Source organism: Schistocerca serialis, chromosome 4, assembly GCF_023864345.2.
Source record: "Schistocerca serialis cubense isolate TAMUIC-IGC-003099 chromosome 4, iqSchSeri2.2, whole genome shotgun sequence".
NCBI lineage: Eukaryota > Metazoa > Arthropoda > Insecta > Orthoptera > Acrididae > Schistocerca > Schistocerca serialis.
This window is the reverse complement of record NC_064641.1, coordinates 710,300,995-710,319,024: the sequence shown is the minus strand read 5'-3', so window position 1 is coordinate 710,319,024 and position 18,030 is coordinate 710,300,995. Positions and strand designations below refer to the sequence as shown.

At 36.8% G+C, this 18,030-nt stretch overlaps 1 protein-coding gene across 1 annotated transcript in view; it reads left to right on the top strand.

Annotated features, from left to right (window-relative positions):
• Positions 1-18,030, top strand: part of LOC126474865 (rap guanine nucleotide exchange factor 4) — a 429,508-nt gene that overhangs the window by 402,769 nt on the left and 8,709 nt on the right. Inside the window, exon 16 of the mRNA XM_050102345.1 lies at positions 3,552-3,671. Within this exon, the coding sequence (XP_049958302.1) occupies positions 3,552-3,671 (120 nt within the window). The remainder of the gene's footprint in view (positions 1-3,551; positions 3,672-18,030) is intronic.

Sequence of the window (18,030 nt, the reverse complement as noted above, 5' to 3'; positions counted from 1 at the left end):
AAAAAGGGTAACACAAATGGTCACAAAGATAATCATCTTGATGTTGAAGCTCTTTTGTCTGTGTTTGCTCTAACAATAACATATGTTTTTGAGTGGTGTCCACCTTTTGCAAAACACAATTTTGTTTTTTGTCCCCGAGATGTTTCACTGCAGTTGCAGCATCATCAATGTGTTTTTTATTATTATGGCTTCATACCACATGCTGTGGTTTTGCTGCTGTATTACGTTTTTACAGTGACTGTTTTTCTTTACAGTTTGTCACCTGCAAAATTTCTTTTTTAGTCATCATCTTCATTGTCAAGTTCTATGTATTGATTTGTCACTGTCACTATCACTGTTTACCAGCAGGTAAAACCCACTGATGATGCTGCAACTGCAGTGAAACATGTCTGGGACAAAAAAAAAAAAAATTGTGTTTTGCTCAAGACGGACCCCACTCAAAAACATATGTTATGGTCACAAAGGTTTGTTTGACTCCCCTTATACTCAGGGAAATACTGAAAAACCTGAACTAGCAGATACTTGAATATGCCATGTATACCACTAAAGCCTACCTAAAGAGTTTTAAAAACTAGTATTATATGAGGAATCTACTGATGTACTACTATCACATCAAAGCAGCATAAATGAGATTTTAGTACTTACATCATACACAGAGGGCATTTAAACTGTGGTCCACACACAAAAGAAACGGGAATACAACCTAATACTTGATACAATGAAAGTACCCTTGTATACTTCACAATGATTTGCTGAATATGGATGAATATGTTGACTTTTAGGAATTTCATTATTTTATGTGTATAATCTGTTGTAACCAGCAAATATTATCATTGTCTATTTAGAAGTTGTTCAATGTCAGTCAGTCATAGCAAATGATAATTCATAATGTAGAAAAAAGAATTTTACTGTGGTTTACGTATTTAAGCTGCACATGATATCAGACCTTTGTCTTTAAAATCAAGCAATGTGAAACACTAAGACAATGGATACATTTTTTGGAGAAGTGGAATTCAAATCCCCTCTGACCCACCAAGAATAAGGGTTTTCATGTTCATATTCATATTTATTCACCTTTAAACATTTTACATGCAATCAGTGTCATATAATAAAAGTTACTGATACATTGTATACATCTATACATACATATATTTGACAAGACAAATTTAGTGCATAATATTATATTTCTAATTTTGTAATATATACTCTTTTCACAAAATGTATCATCGAAATTCAATATCATTTATTGCACTCTCTTGAAATTCTTGAACTGTATAAAATACTTTACTTTTTATCCATTTTGCTACTTTTTCTTAAAATTTATCCGTGGACATAAAATGTGTACTTTGGGGTAATTTGTTAAAAAATGTGGGTGCTGGATACTTACAACTGCAGCAAATCTTTGATAGTCTGGCAAACAGGGTGTCAGTTGTCTGTCCAGTTCTTGTATTATGTGAATGCATTGCCATCCTAAGGTCAAAGTTATTTAAATTTTCTTTGGCATATATCAGGCAACTATAAGTATACAAGCCAGGGACTGTCATTATATTTAATTCTTTAAAATGCTGCCTCTATGAGTCTCTGGGTGGTAGTCCTACGAGGCATCTGATTGCTTTTTTTTTTTCCATTTGAACACAGTATTTGAAATTGGGCAGTTTCCCCATAGTATAATCCCATAAGCGAGATGAGAGTGGAAGAATTCAAAGTATGCACATAGTAGAAGTGTTCTACTAACAGAGCCTCTCAGTTTATGTAACAAGATGATTACAGTTGAGAGTTTTTTGCATAGCAAGCCTGTGTGTGTTTCCCAGTTAAGATTTTGGTCGATATGGAACCTTATTAATTTTACAGATTTGTTTTCATTTTTGGGGGCATTCAAATTAAATACAGTGTCTTCTGTCTTATTATTATTTATCTGTAATGAATTTGCCTGAAACCAGCTGGTGCATCTGTCCATTGCTATTGTTACATTATTCTGTAATTCATCCAAGTTGTTTCCCTCAATAATTAGCATTGTATTGTCTGCATACAGTGCTGTGTCACAAGGTAATGCAGAAAGCAAATCATTTATGTAGACTACAAAAAGAAAAGGTCCAAGTATGGAGCCCTGTGGTACTCCTTTTGTAACAGGCAAGAAACTGGACCTTTTTCATTTATAGCCACTGTTTGTTTTCTATTGCATAAGTAAGATAGTAACAGTTGGAAAGCACTCTCCCCTAGTCTGTAATACTGCAGCTTTCTTACAATAATATTGTGGGATACAGTATCAAATGTTTTCATAAGGTCCAACAGTCTCATACTAATTATGGATTTATTCTCAAAGGAGTTGTATACTTTAGTGACAATGCTCTCTGCTGCCTTCACGGTTGAGAGACCAGTTCTGAACCTATACTGTGTGGAACATAGAAGTTTGTTCAATTCAAAATACTGCCTCATTTGCTGATGGATACAGTACTCTATTATTTTTGAAAATATGGGAACTAGCAAGAGGGGTCGGTAATTGTCAGGTAAATCTTTTTCACCTTTCTTATACACAGGTATGATAAGAGAGATTTTTAACAATCTGGGTAAACACCTTCATTTAATATCTTATTTATTACCCTTGTTAAGGGGATTATTATTTCTTCTCAGACAGTTTTTATAACATAATTAGATAAACCATAGTAATCATCAGCTCTGGAGATACTGAACTTGGCTATTGATTCATTGACCTGTCTAGGAGTTACTAATGCCCATTCAGATTTATCACTCAGCCTTCTTTGTATTGTAGGTAACAGTGCTTCTGCCTTTCTCGCATCTCCCTCTATCTTAATGTCAGAGACAGGATTGACAAAATGTGCATTTAATATATGTGGAGGAATCTGTGTACTGTTTTCTTTCTTTTGACAGTTTATTTCAGTTTTAATGACTTTCCATGCTGCTTTGCATTTATTTGTGGAATTGAGTATGAATGTGTCATTGGCTTTGCATTTTGCGGTCTTGATTTCAGACCTACAGTGTTTTCTGGCTAGTTCATACATATTTTTATCTGCTTCACTATGGTGAGCCCTGTCATGATACATGAGCATAATTGTTCTTAAATTGTTTAATTGTGGTGTGTACCATTCTCTCATTCTTTTGGTTTTGTGGTGGGTGTTATTCTTGTGGGTTCTTTGGTACTGTTTAGCGCAGGTTTCTTCAAGTATTTTAACTACTACATCTAGGAATTTAATGGTTGACTTCCCTAGAAGCAACTTATGATGTATACCATTACCTCTAATGATCTCCTCACAAATTGGATTTTAAATCCTTATCTGCCTTCCTTTGTCACTAATTTTTAAGATTGTTTTTGATATTTTTTAAAATTTTAGTGTATTCAATACAATAAATAAGTCATTAAAGCAGTTTTGTGCATAATTATGACTGTCTTATTCTAGCTTCTTTTTGATAGCGTTGATGTGTCACATAACAAACCTTGGACCATTCACTGTATTAAATTTATTAAGTATTTGTATGAAAGAGTAAATTCTTAATTTTCGTGCTTTTTCTGTTTTATTTGCCATTTGTTTCAGACATGACATTCACTCATGAAGGGAACAAAACCTGTCTGGATGGCTTGGTGAATTTTGAGAAGATGCATATGCTGGCACAAACAATGCGAACAATTAGATATTGTCGTAGCAGACGTATAGGTAAATTGGCATTTTATGTTAGCCTCTCAGTAAACCATTGGTAAAACACTGTAGAAAAATGTGTGTCCTACTAATGTTGTATCATAGGTACATAAGATACAATATTTTGTGTACATATCAAAGCTATTTATTACGAATTTGACATCCAGTTGATCCACATGTTAGATTTAAGTACAGTGGAAACTACACTGTTACCTCTTAACATTGCTTGGAACATACCTATGGGATTTATGAGAGAGCTGTACATACACTACTCTAGATTCACACAGATAGCATATTGTGAAATATTTTATTAGCATGAAATTTCTCACATATCAGGTTCCTGCAATTATTTCTACAAACTAGATTAATTTCATTATTAGGACCACTAGTGCTACTAGACCAGCACAGCATATTAATACTCTGGTTGAAATCCATCATAGCATGAGGAAATGTACTACAGTTTGTGACATTATGATTTTTTATATCTGACAGATGATTTGACATAAGTGACATCTGGTGGTGGAGTAAGCTTTCAGCCAAAAAACTACCCTTTTCATAATTTTCTCAAATTTCTGTTTAATAAGTGTAATGATTTGCCCATTATTGGCAACTTATTGTCCTGTGTTTTTAACTATTATTGGCAATAATTCATCAAAGTTAGTGGTCATAAATATGAATTTAATATCATCTGTCTCATTGTTACTATCAACAGGGACTTGAATATCATTTGGCTTATTGAGTTTATTCAATACATGCCTAAGATTGCTCCAAATCATCCTTGCCTTGTTACTGGGATTTTTTACCCTTTCTGATGAAATATTGAATAATTTTGCATAGCCTTCCTGTGATGTTACAATGAGGAGCTGAAACCAAGTGGAATTTAAAGCTGTCATTTTTCCTGATGACATGCAACTCTTCTCTATGGCTGAGTGATGATAGTATCCTGTTGTGTAAAATATTCCAGAGGTAAAATAGTCCCCAACTGGATTTCAGGACAGGCTACTCAGGAGCATATCATATCATGATGAGAAAAACAAAACTGGCAACCTACAAGTCAGAACATGGAATCTTAGATCATTTAATTGGGTAGTTATGTGATTGGTGGTGGTGGTGGTGGTGGTGGTGGTGGTGATGGTGGTGGTGGTGGTGGTCTTCAGTCTGAAGATGGGTTTAATGCAGCTCTCCACACTAGACTGTTCTACGCAAGCCTCATCATCACTGTGTTCCTACCACAAACTATGTCCATTTGAAGTACTCTGCAACTTTTATCCCCCCACAATTCCCTCCAGTACTAAATTGACAATTCCTTAATTCTATATACTGAATATTCCATCTAGCCTTGGAGGAACATAGACAGATTAATAACTTGGGTACAACATGTTATTGTGGAACATTAACACATTGTATTCAAATTACTGAAATTCCTTAATGTTTCAGTGTGTGTCCTATCATCTGATCCCTTCTTTTAGTCAAGTAATGCCACAATTTCTTATCTCACCATTTATGCTCATTACCTCCTCATTAGTTACACAGTGTACTCATTTAATCTTCATCATTCTTATGTAATGCTACATTTCAGAAGCTTCTGTTCTCTTCATGTCTGAATTACTTACTGCCCATGTTTCACTTCTGTACAAAGCTACACTCCAGACAAATGCCCCCAAAAAGGACTTCCTAGTTCCTAAATTTATATTAAGTGTTAACAAATATCTTTTCTTCAGAAATGTTTATCTTTCTGTTGCTATTCTACATTTTGCATTTTCTCTAGTTCAGCCATCATATGTTATCTACTACTTCCCTTTCCCAGTCTAATTCCCTCAGCATCATTAACTTAATTTGACTACATTCCACTACCCTTGTTGTGCTTTTGTTAATGTTCATTTATATTCTCCTTTCAAGACACTGTCTTTCGAGTAAACTGCACTTCCAAATCCTTTGCTCTCCCTGAGAGAATTACAGTGCCATTGGCAAACAACAAAGTTATTATTTCCTTTGCTAATACAAGTTGTAAATAATCTTTCACACACTGTATTTTACCCCTGATTTCCTCAGAAATTTAAAGAGTTTACTCCAGTCAACAGTATCAAAATCTTTCTCCAAATCCACCTATACTGTAAATTTAGGTTTGCCTTTCCTTACACTACCTTCTAAGACAAGTCATAGGATCAGTACTGCCTCGTATGTTCCAACGTTTCTCCAGAACTCGACCTGATCTTCCCCAGACCAGCTTCTACAAGATTTTCCATTCTTATGTAAATAATTCATGTCAGCATTTTGCAACCGAGACTTACTAAACTGATAGTTCAGTAATATTCTGCCTTTCAGAACCTGATGTCTTTGGGGAAATTATTACTTTCTTCTTGAAATTTGAGAATATTTCCCCTGTCTCATATACCATTGCACACCAGGTGGAATGGTTTAGCCATGGGTGGGTCTCCCATGGACTTCAGCAGTTCTGAGGGAGTGTCGTCTACGCCAGCAGCCCTGTTTCAGATTACGTCTTTCAGCGCTCTCTCAAATTCTTCTCCCATCTCATTTGCATCTACTTCCTCTTGCCTTTCTATAATATTGCCTTGTTCATTTCCATTATATAGCCCTCTATATAGTCCTTCCATATTCCACTTTTATCTTCTTACCATCAGAGCTCTTGATATTGATGCAGCTGTTGCTCTTGTGTCACAAGGCCTCATTAATTTTCCTGTAGGTGGTATTTATCTTTCCCCTAGTTATTCTTGCTTCTGTAGGCTTAAATTTGTCCTCTAGCCATCCCCTAGTAAGGATTTGAATTTTTAATTACCATTGTTTCTATAATATACCTTTTCTTGTAAACTAATTAAGCAATAAAACTGGAATTTCACATTTTATGTCTGCATAAGAGGCTAATAAAACATATGGAACAGATTTTTGTTTAAGGGTATAGTTGCTTTGAAATTAATTTTTCAGTTTTGTGCTACCCAGGACTGCTCTATTATTCTAAAATTTTAAAGGAGTACTTTTCTCACAGAAAAGATAATGGAAAAAGTGTGCACAGCATTATTCAGTAACTAATTCCTAAGAACTATGCCAAATTTCAGGACTTGAGCTTTTACAGTTACTGAGAAAAGGTAAATTACAACTAAAAATATCAGTTTAAGGAATTTCGAATTATTGCAATTTTTGACAATATTGTTATATCTCTAGTGACTTATTTGTCCATATCCATAATCTTTATTCCCTTACTTGTCTTCCTGGAGTAATCTCTTCCCATGCTTCCTTTACATAGCCAACTTTTGCATTTTTTCTTCTGCTGCCTGAACTTCGTCCAGTCGCGCTTCATCAATGCTTCTGAGTATCTTCACTGTGAATGCACCTGGGTGGAAGCCTAGTCTCTGCAGGCACTTAATCCTGCCTACAATTCCAGTATTGAACACTAGACAGACATCACATGTAGCTATCTCCACAACAACTGAGAACACAAATACTGTTTTTGGGCTATGCATCCATATAAGGTGATTATAGTTCTCTTTTGCATTCTGTGTTTTCCCATGTACACATTTTTTAAGCACTTCAGGATTGGCTAGAAAGCTGGTTTTATATCATCTAAACGAGCAAGTGGCAAACCATGTTTGTGGGTGTATGGCTTTCCACTGGCTTCTACATTTGCACCACGATATGTCACAAAGGGAATGTTGAGGATTATCATCTGTGGAAATTTTGTGAAAGAATATTGCCCACATAGTTCATTGCATTGTTGTCACACTGTGTAAGTTATCCCTGATAGCTTTTCCATAATATATTTGTAAAGTATGAATTTCCTTGTCTGTCAGTCTGTTTACACCTTCCAGTGGCTTTCTATCTTCTAATTTCTTGTCTTCCATTTCTTTCTTCACTCAGAGAAGTCTACCTCCCATTCACTTTTGATTATGCACCACACATTCAGTTTTTCAATTTTAGTTTGTCAAGCATAAGGATTGCTCCTAAAACAGTCTTAAAAGCACTGAAATTGCCATCACATAGATACTACACATCCCTAACACCTTATTGTTCAACTGACCTTTGGAATATTAGTTTCATTCCAGCTGCTTCCATCCCTCCACTTAATCCCTGGTAATTTCTGCTGCACTTTTTCATGTGTTCCTGCTGCCACCTTTCTTCTTCACAGCCATCATTGTTCTTTCTCGTGTCACACTGACAGCAATATTTCCTCATTACTTGGAAGTCTAAGATTTTCCATGTATCCACACTAATGACAGATGATACACTAGCAAGTGATATACGGCCCCTCTTCATCCAGTTTGCATCACAAGAGACACACAGATCTGTCTTCACTACAAATTGTCCTCCTTCCCGTTCGTTGTTAATACCTACAGCTTCCTCGCAAGCTGCTTTCGTGTCCCCCTTGCACCCAACTTCAAGAGCACTGAGGAGTGTTCTGTTGTAATCACTGAATCTAGTCACTGGTGCAGGCATTTCCCTCAAGACACAAAACAAATTTGTGCCTTCTCTGCCTACACCTAAACATCTTGGCACAATCTTGTATTCGCCTCATACATCATCTTCCCATGGGGAGCAGAAGTCTTGAACTGAACATTATATTTGCAGACTTTACACAAAATATGTATATTAGTTACAATCCCAATTATGGCACTCTCATCACTCTCTCTAAGGCCTTTTGACCCACAATTACCACATGCACATGAAAAATTAATCATATGGGCAAGTATTTCTAAGTCAGTTAACCTAAATCCACTGGAAAACTTGTCTACAGCACTGTACACAGCGTGATCAGCCCCTTCACTAATTTTCTTCTTCGATGAACTTGGTGACTTTGTTGAAAATTGTTCCTTCACACTTAGAAGCAGCATCTGTAACTCTGTTATTTAAATTTTGTGTACCCTTTACATGCGAAATTCGACATTCCATTACTATTTTGAATATGTGTCCACTGCAATGACCCAGGTTGAGCGAAACGGGTTGATATGTGCAAAACTAAAAACTGAGATAAGTTTGTAGCACATACTATTCAAAAAACACAGTGTAAACAAAGGGGCAAGTAGAGAATTTTTATGACAACTTTCTGGATTCATCTGCAGTTTGTTTCAATTGTGTGAACAAAAATTTAATGCACAAAAAATTTCTAGTGTAGACAAAGTGTGGTTCACAGCATAGAAAGAGGGGGCATGGTAAGTGCAGACACCCAAACTAACTTTTTTAAAACATATTTCTAGCCAGAATTGGATTATGAAAATTTGCCTGATAGAATTTTACACATAGCATCACTGACGTTTGGTTTAAGAATCGTGTAACAAGGCTGTATATGTGGAAGAGCCTAGGAGATGCTGGAAAATTTCAGTTTGAATACACTGGGTGTTTGATTGCTGTAGGTACAGATGAAAGAGGTGAGTACAGGCCAAGAAAATTAGTAGATAATTCTAATACACTTAGAACCAAAAACCAATGATTTCCCCAATATGACACATTAAGACAGAATATATAAACACCTCATATCAGGGTCCCCGTGGATCTAAGCTGCAAATATCCACGTTAAAAGTGTTCCACATGATCACCATATATGTGAAGTCAGGCTTAAGCATGTCTGCTCAAACCCATACATGTTCAAAAATCCCAGGTATGTTTCGAATGCATTGCCAGCTATCCACAATACAATATCGGAACAAGTTTATTGATGGTTAAAGTTCAGTGTGCCTAGAGGATTTATTGGTGACCAATTCCTCCTATTCCATCAGTGAACTTCTAGTACAACCAACTGGTGTGTGTGTGTGTGTGTGTGTGTGTGTGTGTGTGTGTGTGTGTGTGTGTGTGTGTTTGTTTGCCAATAGTATCAAATAACATGAGTATTGTACAAATTCAGCACAGTAATATGATCACTGTAAATAAGTGCTGTAAAATGTTATTTTTATTTAGTATTTATTATTTATTTTACGTATTAAGTGAAAATATGTTTAAAATTTTGATGACTTATTACGCATCCATGACAGTCATTTCACTTGGAATCCGTGGAAGGAACATCTACATATTTGTTTTTCATTGTAAATATTTACTATGTATTCTAGTTTATCTTAAATGTTCTGTATCATCAAGGATCATCTTACTGTGAATCAACCAGAATGAAAAGCATACCTAATCTAATTTAATTTAAACTCTTATTACCAGGTCTGGAATACATCATAGCTTTTACATATCACCACACAAACAAAATCCAAAGGTTTAATATGGAGAACCTGGGAGACTGTGGTATTGACAGGCCACAAACAACACACTTGTTGAAATTCTATTTATCAGAATTTAGGTATCCAGAATGATGATAAAGTTAAATGAGGGCAGTTAATCACTTTGTAATTTACACCTCACTTGTGGTTTTTTGAAATAAACATAGTCTTAAATCTCACCGTGTTGTAACATAGGTGAAATGTGTTTTACTCATCTCATGATGTACAGAATTTCAGAACATATGCCTGATGTACAGGAGACATGAAAAGGTTACAGTTTGCTTATTTGAAATTTCGTCCACCTACTGTAATACTTCGTGAGGAATTTACTTATTTAAAATTCGTCAAACTCCCTCATGAAGTAGATGAAGATGAGAATGAGAGGGCAGGTATGATATTGCAATGAGAATTTGAAAGGGCACTGTAAGATCTAAGTCGAAACAAGACCCCCTGGAATAATTGACATTCTCTCAGAAATCTGGATTTGCGTAGTAAAAATCTAAAAAAAGAAAAAAAAGGAAGACTGATTGCTGCACTCTATAATTTATAATTCCCTCAGAGTTAATGATAATCATGGGAGAGCCAGCCATGATGAATCTAATCCATCTGGTGTGCAAAACATGAGAATACCTTCGGACTTGAAGAAGAATATTGTAATTCCAATTTAAAATAAATCAGATGCTAACATGTGTAAATGTTAGATGCCTGAAGATGGTGTAATGCATTGCTGGCACTGGTTGTTCAATAAAATAACAATTTGGAAATTTAGATGGCTGAAAGGTGTTTTGATTTGACATTCTGCATCAAGCAGCTGAGGTCCCACAACCATCTGTAAAACGATGGACATACAGAGACAACAGCTTATGTTGCACCTTTAAATCTTGATTAGAGCTAGTCCTCTGCATCAAATATAGTTCTTTCTTCCTTGTGCTACATATTTTAACATCAGAAGTTAACCACTGTTTACTTTAGCTTACACTGTCACAGTTGACTTGATTCATATTGGTGTAAGGATATTTTTAGGAGAGAACTAGATTTCCCATTTGCTTTGTGTCTTTCCTGTTTTTTGTCTGAAAATTCTCTCTGAATAGTGCAACTGATTTAACCTGTAGAATTCTGTAAAATTGTACATTCCTCTTATTACTTATATATGACAGATGAGGATATTTTATTGCTGCTACTTGATCATAGTTATCAGATGAACCATTTATAATGGACTTGTACTACGGGACTTAAATCTGTGTATCTCTTGTATCCGTGAGACTTCAGTCAAATTTTGTGTGTATGTAGAAATTCCTCTTTTCTGTTATTGGCTCTATAGCTGTATATTATTACCTTGTATCCCCCAGGAGGTATCCGTGCAATTAGTCTCTTGCCACAAGCACATGAGTGCAAACCGTGCTGCATATTGTGTTCAAGTGAGTGCCATTGCATCAATCAGACAAATGTGCTTCACTTTTGGTTCAAATAAAATATTAACTTCAATTAATTGACCAATAAAAAGATTTTATCCACTAAAGGAAAGTGTGTGTGAGATTGGGAAGTAAAACTATCTTTTACTTACCTGAATCGGTGATTCAGATTAGTCATTCTGCAGTTTTTTGTTTTCCTGAGTGTAAAGCTGTGACAAATATCTAAATGAATTTGAGTTAGACTTTTTTCTTCAAAAAAACATTGTTTAGGGATTTTATTGCTCAAAATAAACAAATAAATAAAATATGAATAAATATATTCACAAACTGGATTTTAAAAGCTGCTTGCCATTTGGGTGGTGGCACCCTCCTTTTCTTATTACTGGCTAATGGCCTTGAGAGTGCCGAAGCCTCAAAAAATTATCAGGTGATCAAGTCTACAAATGAGTAATTAGTATATTTTTTCCATTTGTTTCTAAATGTAAGAACCCATGTTGTTGTAACATGATGTGACTATGTTGTTAAAGTGGATTTTTCTGTCGTAACATGTGGAATTCAATATATTATGTATGAACTTTTTTAGTTTTATAATTTGATGTTGCAAAACAGACCAAAGTATTTCCATATAATTATATAAAAAAGAAATAAACAGCGTTCCTAAAAAATTTCTCATTCCATACAGTTAGATGGAAAACTAGTTTCATAACAAAGCTATCTGTTTCTTAATAAGTATTTGCCAGAATTACATTAACAATTTGATCATGTTAGTAGCCTCCTTACATCCTTTTTTTCCATCTAGTTCCACAATATATGTTAGTGAAGCTGTCAGACTACCTTTACTAGATGAATGTTTTATTATACATTACTAAATCAGTAAACATATATGAGGGCAGAACTTTAATAGTGGCAACTATTTATTTACAGCTCGTACAAAGTAGATACGTGTTTGAAAGTTTTACTGACCTTCAAAGTAGTCACCAGCATTTTGTATAACGCATTGCCAGTGATGTTTAAGTCATAGGATACTCTGAGCAGTGCCAGTTGTGTTGACAGTTCGAGCAGTGTGGTCTATTGCCCGACGAATTTGTAGCAGTTCTGAAGCAAATGCCGTGAAGTGTTTCCTTCAGTTTAGAAATCCAGTGGAACTCACGAGGGCTTAAGTCAGGGGAGTGCAGTAGGTGGTACACCACTTAGCAGCCCCGTCAGTCAAACAAATCAGTAACAGCTTGCACTGTATGTGCTTGAGCATTGTCCTGAAAAATGATGGCCAGGTCCTGCAGAAAGTGTTATCACCTCTGCTGTTCATTTTTGGAATACAACCTACGACCAGCTTAGAGACAGAAGTGATGACACTTTCTGCAGGACCTGGCCATCATTTTGCAGGACAATGCTCAAGCATGTACATCGCAGGCAATGGGTTATACACAATGCTGGTGACTACTTTGAAGGTCAGTAAAACTTTGAAACATGTATCTATTTTGTATGAGCTGTAAATAAATAGTTGCCACTATTAAAGTTCCAACCCTCGTAATAGTAGTTAACTACATAAAGGCAATAGGACAACTTCATGACAACTCCCCACCACAGAATTCTACACAAAATTTATTATGAGTGGCATTCTGGTAGCATCCCAATGTAATTACAGGGAGCTGTATACCTAATTAAAACTCTTCTCACGCTAAACCTACCGTATACTCTCAACAATCTGAACTAATGTGGCAGTAGGTCAAGCTGGTGACAAAAAACTGGATAGGCTGGAGTTCTATAAATTCTCTCTTCCTACTCCAGCCACACCATTCAAAAATCCCAAAACCAAATTTTATTAACACTTTCTGACTTCTTATCTAATACACTATATGATCAAAAATATCTGGACACTCCCAAAACCATATGTTTTTCATATTAGGTGCATTGTGCTGCCACATACTGCCAGGTACTCCATATCAGTGACTCAGTAGTCATTAGACAATGGAAAGAGCAGAGTGGCATGCTCTGCGGAACTCACGGACTTAGGACGTGCACAGTTGACTAGGTGTCACTTGCGCCATATATCTGTACAAGAGATTTCCACACTCCTAAACATTCCTAGGTCCACTGTTTCCAATGTGATAGTGAAGTGGAAATGTGAAGGGACACGTAGAGCACAAAAGCATACAGGCCAACCTCGACTTTCGACTGACAGAGACTGCCGACAGTTGAAGAGGGTCATAATGTGTAATGGGCAGATATCTATCCAGGCTGTTTCACAGGAATTCCAAACTGCATCAGGATCCACTGCAAGTACTATGACAGTTAGGTGGGAAGTAAGAAAACTTGGATTTCATGGTCGAGTGGCTGCTCATAAGCCACACATCATGCTGGTAAATGCCAAATGATGCGTCGCTTGATGTAAGGAGAGTAAACATTGGATGATTGAACAGTGGATAAACATTGTGTGGAGTGAGAATTACAGTACACAATGTGGTGATCCAATGGCAGGGTGTGGTTATGGCGAATGCCCAGTGAAAGTCATCTGCCAGTATATGTAATACCAACAGCAAAATTCGGAGATGGTGGTGTTATGGTGTGGTTGTGTTTTTCATGGAGGGTGCTTGCACCCCTTGTTGTTTTGCATGGCATTATCACCGGACAGGCCTACATTGATGTCTTAAGCACCTTTTTGCTTCCCACTGTTGAAGAGCAATTCAGGAATGTGATTGCATCTTTCAGCATGATTGAGCACCTGTTCTTAATGCACAGCCTGTGGCGGAGTGGTTACATGACAATAACATCCATATAATGAACTGGCCTGCACAGAGTCCTGATGTGAAATCTATAGAACACATTTGGTATGTTTTGGAATTCTTACTTCATGCCAGGTCTCACCAACCAATATAGATACCTCTCCTCAGTGCAGCAACCCATGAAGAATGGGCTGCCATTCCTCAAGAAACCTTGCAGCACCTGTTTGAATGTATGCCCGTGAGAGTGGAAGGTGTCATCAAGGCTAAGGGTGGGCCAACACCATATTGAATTCCAGCATTCCTGGTGGAGGGTGCCACTAACTTGTAAGTCATTTTCAGCTGGGTGTCTGGATACTACTGATCACATAGTGTACATGCTAGTTATAAGTTTTTGTTACATACATACTGTGCACTTCAAAAATTCTGCACACTTCAATAATTATCACAGGAAACATAATATTATTTGCATTGTAAACTATGAATGTATGATTACACAATGTGAAAAGCTAGGTCTAGCAAAAAAATTGAAACTTACAGGTTTGAGGTTTTAAAAAAGTCTTCAATAGATTACAGTTTCCCTCCTTCAGCCCTCTTCCCTGCTGCAGTGTCCCTCCACTTATGCAAACGGATGACATCAGCTGGCATTGCTTCTTCCTGCTCACTAATGTACTGTAGCACTGCCTCAGTCATCTTGAACCTTTAAGAATGTCAGATGAGATTTCTCCTGTTATTTAAGTTGGCCTTCCCCTCTTGTGTTACTTTCCCTTATGTCATCATTTCCATGATATTGCCAGTTATTTCATCAGCTTCATAATTTGCCATCCATTCAGTGACATTCTCTGCATCAACATTCCACACAGCCTGATACATTTTTAAGGAATGAAATGTCATCATTTCCCCCTTTGAGTTCAGTTTCACACATGGTTCAAAGCTGAGAGTCCACTTTCATGGTCTAAAAGAATTTTCTAAGACTTTATAGGTCATAAGTTTGGAATCACTTCCCATACTTCAGCCAACCAATTTATGGCAGCTATCAAGTCAATCCTTTCTGGTATGATTGAAATCACTGATATCAACATACTGAGATGATGGCAGTGAGACTTCTCCTTCAGCATTTTGAGGATGCCCTGGTCCATTGGATGACAAAGAGCAGTCAAGTTTGTTGGTAAAAATAATACTTTCGAATCTCCATCTGTGAGTTTGCCACTGGCAGGATGTAAGTTCATTATCAAGAGGCAGTAGAGCTTTCATTGGTAAATTGTTGTCTTTCAAGTATTTTTCTGGTATAAATTCATTTTGGACCAAGGTTTTAAAGATTTTGAAACTCGTACATGCTTTCTTTCAATGAGTGTAATGTAAGGGCAGTGATTCCTGATTTTTCAGGTTTCTGAGGTTCCCTTTTAATGTAAGCCTAAGCTTGTGGTTGCCATTTGCATTACTGCAAGCCAATATGATAACTCATTCCTTACTTCACTTATATCAGAATAGATTACGGTGGTCTAGATTAGATTAGATGTACTGTTTGTTCCAGTTGATCCTTAGTGAGGAAATCTTTTGGGATGTGGAACATGTCGAAGGAAGAAAGAAGAAAAAAAAAAAAAAAAAAAGAGCACACATTAAATATTTACAACAAAAACAGATGTGCTAGTGTACCTTGCACAGATCTCAAATGAAATCACCCTTGTGGATGTGGACTTGGTCAAAAAAGATAAAATCTGAAGCATATTTACATTTAAAAGGCTATGTAACTTGCTCCAAATATTAAATGTTCAATACACTTCCATGAACCATGGATCTTGCCATTGGTGGGGAGGCTTGCATGCCTCAGCAATACAGATAGCTATTCCGTAGGTGCAACCACAACGGAGGGGTATCTGTTGAGAGGCCAGACAAATGTGTGGTTCCTAAAGAGGGGCAGCAGCCTTTTCAGTAGTTGCAGGGGCAACAGTCTGGATGATTGACTGATCTGGCCTTGTAACACTTACCAAAATGGCCTTGCTGTGCTGGTACTGTGAACGGCTGAAAGCAAGGGGAAACTACAGCCGTAATTTTTCCTGAGGGCATGCAGCTTTACTGTATGGTTAAATGATGATGGTGTCCTCTTGGGTAAAATATTCCGGAGGTAAAATAGTCCCCCATTCGGATCTCCGGGCGGGGACTAGTCAGGAGGACGCTGTTATCAGGAGAAAGAAAATAGGTGTTCTACGGATAAGAGTGTGGAATGTCAGCTCCCTTAATCGGGCAGGTAGGTCAGAAAATTTAAAAAGGGAAATGGATAGGTTAAAGTTAGATATAGTGGGAATTAGTAAAGTTTGGTGGTAGGAGGAACAAGACATTTGGTCAGGTTAATACAGGGTTATAAATATAAAATCAAATAGGAGTAACGCAGGAGTAGTTTTAATAATGAATAAAAAAAATAAGAGTGCAGGTAAGCTACTACAAACAGCACTGTGAATGCATTATTGTGGCCAAGATAGACACAAAGCCCATGCCTACTACAGTAGTACAAGTTTATATGCCAACTAACACTGCAGATGATGAAGAAATTGATGAAATGTATGGTGAGATAAAAGAAATTATTCAGATAGTGAAGGGAGACAAAAATTTCATAGTCACGGGTGACTGGAATTCGATAGTAGGAAAAGGAAGAGAAGGAAACATAGTATGAATATGGAATGGGAGTAAGGAATGAAAGAGGAAGCCGCTTGGTAGAAATTTGCTCAGAGCTTAATTTAATCGTAACTAATACTTGGTTCAAGAATCATAAAAGAAGGTTGCAGGAAGAAGCCTGGGGATACTGGAAGGTCTCAGATAGATTATATAATGGTAAGACAGAGATTTAGGAACAAGGTTTTAAATTGTAAGACATTTCCATGGGTAGATGTGGGCTCTGACCACAATCTATTAGTTATGAACTGTAGATTAAAACTGAACAAACTGCAAAAAGGTGGGAATTTAAGGAGATGGGACCTGGATACACTGACTGAACCAGAGGTAGTACAGTGTTTCAGGGAGAGCATGAGGGAACAATTGACAGGAATGGGGAAAAGAAATACAGTAGAATAAGAATGGGTAGCTTTGAGGGATGAGATAATGAAGGCAACAGAGAATCAAGTAGGTAAAAAGACAAGGGCTCGTAGAAATCCTTGGGTAACAGAAGAAATATTGAATTTAATTGATGAAAGGAGAAAATATAAAAATGCAGTAAATTAAGCAGGCAAAAAGGAATACAAATGCCTCAAAAATGAGATCCACAGGAAGTGCAAAATGGCTAAGCAGGTATGGATAGAGGACAAATGTAAGGATGTAGAGGCTTATCTCACTAGGGGTAAGATAGATACTGCTTACAGGAAAATTAAAGAGACCTTTGGAGAAAAGAGAACCACTTGTATGAATATCAAGAGCTCAGATGGAAACCCAGTTCTAAGCAAAGAAGGGAAAGCAGAAAGGTGGAAGGAGTATGTAGAGGGTCTATACAAGGGCGAGGTACTTGAGGGCAATATTATGGAAATGGAAGAGTATGTAGATGAAGATGAAATAGGAGATACGATACTGCGTGATGAGTTTGACAGAGTTCTGAAAGACCTAAGTCGAAAGCCAGTCCTGACAAAACTCTACCATCTGGTGAGCAAGATGTATGAGACAGGTGAAATACCCTCAGACTTCAAGAAAAATATAATAATTACAATCCCAAAGAAAGCAAGTGTTGACAGATGTGAAAATTACCAAACTATCAGTTTAATAAGTCGCAGCTGCAAAATACTAATGCAAATTCTTTGCAGACGAATGGAAAAACTGGTAGAAGCCGACCTCGGGGAAGATCAGTTTGGATTCTGTAGAAATATTGGAACACGTGAGGCAATACTGACCTTACGACTTATCTTAGAAGAAAGATTAAGGAAAGGCAAATCTACGTTTCTAGCATTTGTAGACTTAGAGAAAGCTTTTGACAATGTTGACTGGAATACTCTCTTTCAAATTCTGAAGGTGGCAGGGGTAAAATACAGGGAGTGAAAGGCTATTTACAATTTGT